At 44.2% G+C, this 9,112-nt stretch overlaps 1 protein-coding gene across 5 annotated transcripts in view; it reads left to right on the top strand.

Moving 5' to 3' along the window:
• Positions 1–9,112, top strand: part of LOC111951850 (ubiquitin carboxyl-terminal hydrolase 54-like) — a 105,596-nt gene that overhangs the window by 77,548 nt on the left and 18,936 nt on the right. For all 5 annotated transcript variants that reach the window (XM_023970108.3, XM_023970109.2, XM_023970107.2 and 2 more), the window contains 5 exons: positions 1,139–1,252; positions 1,443–1,525; positions 2,548–2,653; positions 5,826–5,972; positions 6,502–6,651. In XM_023970108.3, coding sequence (XP_023825876.1) covers positions 1,139–1,252; positions 1,443–1,525; positions 2,548–2,653; positions 5,826–5,972; positions 6,502–6,651 — 600 coding nt within the window. The remainder of the gene's footprint in view (positions 1–1,138; positions 1,253–1,442; positions 1,526–2,547; positions 2,654–5,825; positions 5,973–6,501; positions 6,652–9,112) is intronic.

Genomic DNA, 9,112 nt, shown 5'->3' with positions numbered 1-9,112 from the left:
CTGAAATAAATCATTCTCTCTACTATTATTCTGACATTTCACATTCTTAAAATAAAGTGGTGATCCGAACTGCCCTAAGACATTACTAGGATTACATGTCAGAAATTGTGAAAAACTGTGTTTAAATGTATTTGGCTAKGGTGTATGTAAACGTCCGACTTCAACTGTATATAGAAACAGAAGAGCTAAGGGATCAGCTGAAAGGGATCTCATAGCTAAATGCTGTATGTTGACACCAGACATTTGCAGTAGCATAACATTTACAAAACAGTGGTAGAGTCACTATTTTCTTTGGCAGAACAAAGGAAAGTTTGGGAAGTGTTTTTCACTTTGGGAAGCTGCAGTGCAGAGTTCTGTACAGGGCCTTTTCCTGATCCCACCGACAGTAAGCAGAGTCCACCTGGTCTCCAAACTACGACAAAGAAACCAACGAGCCTGCTCCCTCCTTCTCCCCTCTCAGAGGTGCATGATTGTAAAGAATCATTTATTTCCTCCTTACCAGGTAATCTTATAAGCAATGCCATTGGGCAGCCAGCCAGAGGATTGTTCCTTACCCTGTATCTCTATCTGGGCCTGTTCTCTCCTCTCCACCTCTCTTCCTTCTCTCCTATCTCTCCTATCTCTCCTCTCTCCCCCTCTTCTGTTTGTTTAGCAGCCCTTATGTTCTGCTGACAACCGGGAACATACAAAAACTGCAACTTGGGTGGTTTTTTAATGTGTATTATTCGAGGTGTTTGGCTGAGGTCCGGAGGCAGTGAGATGGTGGGTGCGGGGCAGATGCTAACTGTACACTGGACCCTCCCCGTGGAGACCCTCTTTCTGCGGTGCTGCAGCTTATGTGTGCAGAACTCTGCTGTGATCCCACCGCCCAGAGGGCTCCTGCCTGCAGTTCGAGTGATCAATCAACCAGTAAATTATCCAAGTATAACCGACCAGAGCCTCTGTGATTCACTGGACTTCAGTGATTTTTTTCAAAAGGATATTTTCTTTGTGTGTTGGTTTTGTCATGACGTAGTKGTGTGATTAAGTAAAAACATAAATGTGGACAAGCACACACACACTTGCGTACATGCACAATTACACACCAAGAAAACGGGCATAACGCTAACGTGACTGTCTCTACCTGTTGCCCCCACAGGAGAATATTCTAATGCGGATCCATTTCCACATCTCAGACGAGACCAAAGAAGACATCTGCACAGCCAAGCACTGCATCCCACACCAGAAGTTTGCCATGACACTCTTCGAACAGGTCAGCACAAACACAAGCATCAGTACAAATACAAGCCTAAGTAAATTCTTTATATTATCACAGTCAATCAAAACATTTTTAATCTCAGAATTGATCCGCCCATCCATTCCTATTTTAATGAACTGAAGTGAAGCCATCTCTGCTTATCATAGTCACGTAACTTGATGTGTGTGTGTGTGTGTGTTTGCAGTGTGTGTGCAGCAGCTGTGGGGCCTCCTCTGACCCACTGCCCTTTATTCAGATGGTGCACTACATCTCCACCACCTCCCTCTGGTAAGTAACCCTCTGACTGAGGAAACAGCACTGAGCCGACTGGTTCTGACTGGTACTGACTAGTTCTGACTGGTACTAACTAGTGATCTGACTGGTACTGACTAGCTCTCACTGGTACTAACTAGTGTTCTGACTGGGACTGACTAGCTCTCTTATTCTTGGGGTTAGGAGCTGTCAGCAACACCTTTCTGGGCTATGGGAGGAGAATCATCCCGCCGTTAGGCTACAGACTAGCTGTAGTGAACCAGGGGCCGCCTGCCCGCCCGCCCGCCCGCCCGCCTACGTCTCCAGCTGTGTGCTGTAGCCTGTCAACCCAGAGGGCTTGTTATGCTATGAGCAAACTTCTTATGCAAAAGTTATGAAATGTCTCCATTCATATTTCATGAGATGAGTCTGGTATTTGTTCTGTATGGGCTCTATCTGATTCTTGAACGCTGTTCTGGCCCAGATATAAGCCCAAAATCCCCCAACACAAGCCTCTCTCTCTCTCTCTCTCTCTCTCTCTCTCTGTCTTAGAGAAACACACACATACACAAACACACTCTCCACGAACCCCTCAGAGGAGTGTGTTGTATCCTGACAACGGTTTGTTTGCCAATAACAAAGGTCTGTCTCCTGAGACCTAGTCATCTCTCCTGCACCAGAGCACAGAGCAAAGCTACAGTATAACCCTGGAGCGTCTTTGAGGTGTGCACCTCTATAGGTGGAGAGATCTCCCCAGAGACCTGGAGAGAATGGGAAGGGACAAAGAGTCACCTTGTAGATGAGTGCCCTGCAGTGAAGGGCAGTGCTGTCTCACATGAACAGTAYCACCCGTGTTAAGGCTGGGGCTGTATTGTCTGTCTTTTAGTACGATGTCTTTATTGAAAAGTGTTTTTATCGAAAAGTTACATTTAACACACTCTGTATATGTGGATGACTCACACCCACAACCCCGGTGTTGCAAGGACTAGACGTCTGAGTGAGTGTCGTCTCATACTGTCGATGTCTGAGTGTCAGTGTTCTGTGTGTTTCTGCTACAGTAACCAGGCGGTGAGGATGTTGGAGTGTAGAGACAAGCCCACACCAGACATGTTTGGAGAGTTGCTCCGCAACGCCAGCACTGTGGGAGACCTACGCAACTGTCCGGTGAGTTTCGCAAAGGCGATATCGTAACCTACGAGGTTCATCCTAGGTGTGATTATACTAGCACACTATATTTTACCATACCATAGACCAGGGTTTCCCAGCCACCGGGCTCCGGACTGGTACCCGGGCCGCTGGCCCTGGGTATAAAAATAAGAATATAGATTTTTTTCCCCCCTAGCACATGGGACAGTAATCAATTAACTCGCCGCAGCCCATTCTGCGAGCCAATCACGCTTTTCTTACTCCCTGGAGCATAGAAAAAAGACAAATCCACAACACGTGCTAATTGGATGAACTGGACACGCATCAAGTCTCTTACATTCTGTCAGTAGCCACCTAAACGTGTCAGTGCCAGAGTGCCGTTGTAGTTACAGTCGCAAGTTTACATGGACATGGATGATATGCAATTTACAAAAACATGAATGTGACAGCGTTCTACACTGAACAAATATATAAACACAAAACATGTGCATTTTTTGTCCCATGTTTCATGAGCTGAAATAAAAGCTTATTTCTCACATACCTGTTAGTGAGCATTTCTCCTTTGCCAAGATAATCCATCCACCTGACTGGTGTGGCATATCAAGAAGCTGATTATTAAACAGCATGATCATTGCACAGGTGCACCTTGTGCTGGGGACTATAAAAGGCCACTTTAAAATGTGCAGTTTTGTCACAACACAATGCCACAGATGTCTCAAGTTTTGAGGGAGTGCGCAATTGGCATGCTGACTGCAGGAATGTCCACCAGAGCTGTTGCCAGGGAATGTAATGGTAATTTCTCTATCTTAAGCAGCCTCCAACGTCATTTTAGAGAATTTGGCAGTATGTCRAACCAGCCTCACAACTGCAGACCACGTGTATTGCCTCATGTGGGCGAGCGGTTTTCTGATGTTAATGTTGTGAACAGAGTGCCCTATGTTGGTGGTGGGGTTATGGTATGGGCAGGCAGAAGCCATGGACAATGAACACAATTGCATTTTATTGAGATACGTGAGGAGATCCTGAGGTCCATTGTCYTGCCATTCATCCGCCACCATCACCTCATGTTTCAGCATAATYSACYGCCCCATYRRGKAAGGATCTGTACACAATTCCTGGAAGCTGAAAATGTCCCAGTTCTTCCATGGCCTGCATACTCACCAGACATGTCACCCATTGAGCATGTTTGGGATGCTCTGGATTGACGTGTACGACAGCGTATTCCAGTTACCGCCAATATCTAGCAACTTCACACAGCCATTGAAGAGGAGTGGGACAACATTCCACAGGCCACAATCAGCCTGATGAACTCTGTGAAGGAGATGTGTCGTGCTGCATGAGGCAAATGGTGGTCACACCAGATACTGACTGGTTTTCTGATCCACACCCCTACCTTTTMTGGGGGGTATCTGTGACCAACAGATGCATATCTATATTCCAAGTCATGTGAAATCCATAGATTAGGGCCTAATGAATTTATTTAAATTGACTGATTTCCTTATATGAACTGTAACTCAGTAAAATCTTTGAAATTGTTGCATGCTGCGTTTATATTTTTGTTCAGTGTATATTGCATTTATATTTACCACATATTATTGCTTATGGTGGTGAAAATGGTCTGATTTATTAATTTCTTGGAGCCACTTTTTGGGGGATTATTCAGTCAATGAAAATAACTGTACTCTCACACATATGCATGCTCAGACACACAATCTAACTGAGGCTTGTATTGAGTGTGTYTAACGCCTGTCGTCMGAAGGAGTGGACCAAAGCGCAGRGTGAAAAGTGTTCATGATTATTTATTTATCAAAAAACACTTGAACAAAGTAACAAAATGAAAGCAAACAGTTCTGTCAGGTAACAGAGACTAAACAGAAAATAACTACCCACAAAACATAGGTTGGAAAAGGCTACCTAAGTATAATTCCAAAACAGAGACAACGATAGACAGCTGCCTCTGATTGGGAACCACACTCGGCCAAAAACAAAGAAGTAGAAAACATAGAAATAAAGAAACTAGAATGCCCACCCTAGTCACACCCTGGCCTAACCAAAATAGAGAATAAAAGCCTCTCTATGGCCAGGGCGTGACAGTGTGGGCCGACTGGTTCAGCGGAACTCCATGGCTTCATGGCAGTAAACAACATTCGGAGGTCAGCCAAGCACACAGTCCTCAGTGCTCCGACTGTAATATCTCTGGGTTCGACACTGAACTGAAAGGACCAGGGGGGCTCAACATGAGCAGCTCAAAGTATTATTTGAAAATTTCAACCACATGAAATCTCCCAGTCAGACATTACTCCTATTATTCATGTACTCCCTCCCAGCTTTGTCTTATCAAACATTAAAGCCTCTAAAGTCCCGTAAGGTGAACACTAGAGTCTACATATATCTAACGAGCTCCCACAATGTTGTACAATTAAAGACATTTTTCAGAACAGTATTTTTTTTCTCTGTAAGTATTGGCTGACTGAGGCTTCTACCGCTGGTCTGTGTGTGAGAAACCCCAGTGCTCTCATGTGCTGTGAGAAAGTCTCCTCTGTTTATGGCAAATTTGGCGTGTGCACAGTCGCTGCCTTCAGGGGGCCTTCCGCCTGCCTGTTTCCAGCCTCACTTCTGGGGAAACGAGGTCAAGATGGCAGGTGCATGCGGTGACATGCGTCCCTCTCCCACGCAAACAAACGCATACAAACGCACACACACACACCGCTCTGGCCAAAATCAGCTTTATGAAAGGAATCCTGTGGTAAACCTTCTCTTAAGGAACCTCACATGCTGCTGGACCCAGTGTAAAGGACGGTTGGCTCTCTGTGACAGGCATAGAAGTGACACTTGAATTGGGGGATGTCATTGTCAGGACTTGGCCTACAGCCAGCTGACCTTTTCAGACACAGCTTACTGTGAGTGCTGCCTTGAAATGAACCATCGTCAACGCTGAACTAGCTAAATGGATAAAGATCACTGTCCACTCAGTACGTAATGAGTKATGGTAGACTTTGCTTTAGGATTTCTTTGTTTGTTAGAGGATTTTGMGTTTATATTTGTGATTTATTACGCTCAATTTACCGTCTGCCTCTCCCACTCCATCTCTTGCCCTCTACCTTTCTTCTCCCACCTCCTCTTCACGCGGACTCTTCTTCCCTCTCTCTCCTCCTTCCCGCCTCTCTTTCTCCCTCCCTCCCTGCTTCAGAGTAACTGCGGGGAGAAGCTGCGCATCCGTCGGGTGCTGATGAACTCTCCCGAGATCATCACCATAGGTCTGGTGTGGGACTCTGACCACTCAGATCTGGCAGAGGACGTCATCCACAGCTTGGGCACCTGCCTGCGCCTGGGGGATGTAAGACACACACACACACACACACACACACACACACACACACACACACACACACACACACACACACACACACACTCTTACAGTTTCCTTTACAAGATGCCACAAGGTTAGGCTGTTCTGGGTTTGCATATGCTGTAATGTGTCTAGCCTCTAACACCAGAGTGGGTAAAAAGAAGTCTGATGTCTCTATACTCTGACTCAGTTGTAAACACACAAGTCAGGCACCATCTTCCATCTCTATTGAATCTTTCATGGTGTTTACCGGCTGTAAAAGCGAGCTAACCTTTGAGAACCTCTGGAGAGTTGTGTTGTGATCTGATACAGACATTCCTGATGTCTGTTTGGGCCTCAGTTGATGTAAATGTATGACAGGCAAAATGTATTATGGATTATATTTACTGTAAGGGCCTAATTTGTTACATTAACCCACATATGTTTTGATGTACAGTATTGCAGTACAGTGTATTTTGAATTTCCTTATGGGGCTGAATATCAGTGCATCAATCTGTCCTCTCCTTGTGCCTCACAGCTCTTCTACAGAGTGACTGATGACAAAGCCAAGCAGGCAGAGCTCTACCTGGTGGGCATGGTGTGTTACTACGGCAAGCACTACTCCACCTTCTTCTTCCAGACCAAGATACGCAAGTGGATGTACTTTGACGACGCACATGTCAAAGAGGTAAAAAAAACAAATACCAAATCGACCCGGGTGAATGGCTCCAGAAGTTGCCTTATCCACAGATCTAAGATTACTTTAACCCTAGCCATAACCATTATGATGAAAGAATATCTGACCCTGTGTCAGTGGTTAGGGGCAACTTTTACCTACTCTGTGTTAGGCATGGGCATGAGTAATCGAGTACTCGAACGGACGTCAAAGCTCAATATTTAACCAGAGATCAAATACTGTAAAACTATTTGGTGGAATGTGCTTTGTGGCTGCCTGAACGGGKAAGTAAAATTCTGTCTTGAAGACAATGTTAATTTGCTTTACATCATTGCTTTACATCATTCACTCAATTGCGTTCCGACCACTCCCTACGCTCGCGCGTGCTGAGTGCGCACACAAGCTCCCGTTAGGCCTACAGAAATAAATACCTATAAAAACGTATCTAACTGATAGGATACCCAAACTACATTCCTTGCCAAATGATGACAGTTTTATCTTCAATTCAAAATGGACTGGTTGATTGAAGTAGGAAAATATGTGTTCCAACAACGAGCTTCAGTTTTTAAATAATTCCTGTCCTGTCTATTTTCCGCTTAGGCTACTTTGCGAACTGCCATTTAGAGTTAGTTAGCCTAGGCTATAACCCCACTAAACATAGACAGGTTCCACACTGAACATTTGCAAAACATTAGTTTGATAAAGACAAAGAGCACATTCTTTGGGCTCCCAAGTGGCGCAGCGGTTTAAGGCACTGCATCGCAGTGCTAGAGGCATCACTACTGGTTCAACAGCCAGCTGTGATTGGGAGTCCCATAGGGCTGCACACAATTGGCCCAGCCTCGTTAGGGTTTGGCCGGGGTAGGCCGCCATTGTAAATAAGAATTTATTCTTAACTGGCTTGCCTAGTTAAATAAAATAAAGAAATGTTCCTCAGAATCATTAAGCGCAGGTCTAAGTCACCAAACAGATGTCATGGCTGTAATTCATCACCATACAGTGTTCAATGTGGATTTGTTGATCTATTTAGAAAATTCCAAAGAACAGGCAGAACGAACTAAATCGAACGTATGTATATCGAAAAGAAGACAGTTTATGTTTGTAACCCAGAATTCTTTCTTCTTTCCACTCCCCAAATTGAGCCCCGTTTCAAATGATCACTTTTTGACAACGAKTGTTCCAGATTCAAGGTGCGCATCACTTCACACGGGCAACTTTTTTCATTCCAGTGTGGCCCTTGTCTTCTAAAAATGTATTTTGAGTACTCAAACAGTCAAAAAACGTCAAATGCCCATCCTTACTCTGTGTGAATGTATTTTTAAAAAATAAAAAAAAGTTTACTGTGTAATTTCTGTGTTTTATTCTCCTGGTATGTTTGTATTTAAAAATCATACAAGCCATYATTGGCTGTGCTGTGCTCCTCACTTGGGTGATGTTACTGTGACATAAACATGAGCTATACAAGTGTTTTTCCTGAGAATCCTCTCAGATATGAGTCCTCCTTCTTATATGTTAATGTCTCTGTCTCTCTCTTTCACGTTGCTGTGTCAAGAGGGAGAGGATATTCATGTTTTAACAGCGAAATACCTGTTTTCTTTCATTGCTAAACAGTGGCCTGGCCCATCGGACCTATTCTAAGCCCTCTCTCTCTCTCTCTGTCTCTCTCTCTCTCTCTCTCTGTGTTTGTTGCTCATTTCACCACCCACAGCACCATTAGTTTACATTGACTCACTAACGAGCTGGGGGTGTTTTTACTCCATTTTTTATATGTGACATAGGCTGTGTTGTCATGACAGCCAAAGGAGGGATGGTTGTCATGGTAGTAGTTTAGTTTAAGGGAAATTCCACGGTAACGGAATTACGCTGAGAGTGCTTTGAACAATTTACACCGTTCAAAAAAAAACATTTACCAGTAAAACTGTGCGGATGCAAAGTTTGGTGACAGAATTACGGTAAAATCTCKCTCAGTTTTATTCTGTTACCATACTTTGTATCTGCACAGTTCTTCCTGTAAATGGGTTTTTGTAAAATGTTCAGTGGGAATTGTTAAAAGTAGTCCTTGTGCATAGAGTTCTCTACGGTTTGTTAAACTTTGAAATCAATGGTTTTTGTTTAGTGTAGATTTTAAAGTGAAAAATCTCAGCGTAATTCCGTTACCATGGAATTGCCCTTAGTCAACTTTATTATCCTACGGTGGATATTCACACCATACGAAAATTACAATATGAACAACAATCAACAAGTATGTTCAGTTGTTCATGCAAAGAAACATGTAACCTGCCACAGTCTTTATCATGGACAAAGAGAGGACCCCAAAGCCTGTCACATGAGGTCAACTGGATGAACTCTGATTGGTGGTTCACACTTCAGCAGTGTTGTGAGCAGTCATGGGTGTGATTTCTGATTGGCTTCTCCTGCAATTCCAGGTCAGGTCCCGTCTCCCAGTGTGACTTGGTGTGTGAGCAACGAGCAG

This window comes from Salvelinus sp. IW2-2015, linkage group LG25, assembly GCF_002910315.2.
Source record: "Salvelinus sp. IW2-2015 linkage group LG25, ASM291031v2, whole genome shotgun sequence".
Classification (NCBI taxonomy): Eukaryota; Metazoa; Chordata; class Actinopteri; order Salmoniformes; family Salmonidae; genus Salvelinus; species Salvelinus sp. IW2-2015.
Note: the sequence above shows the minus strand (reverse complement) of the source record. Positions and strands in the feature narration are given on the sequence as shown.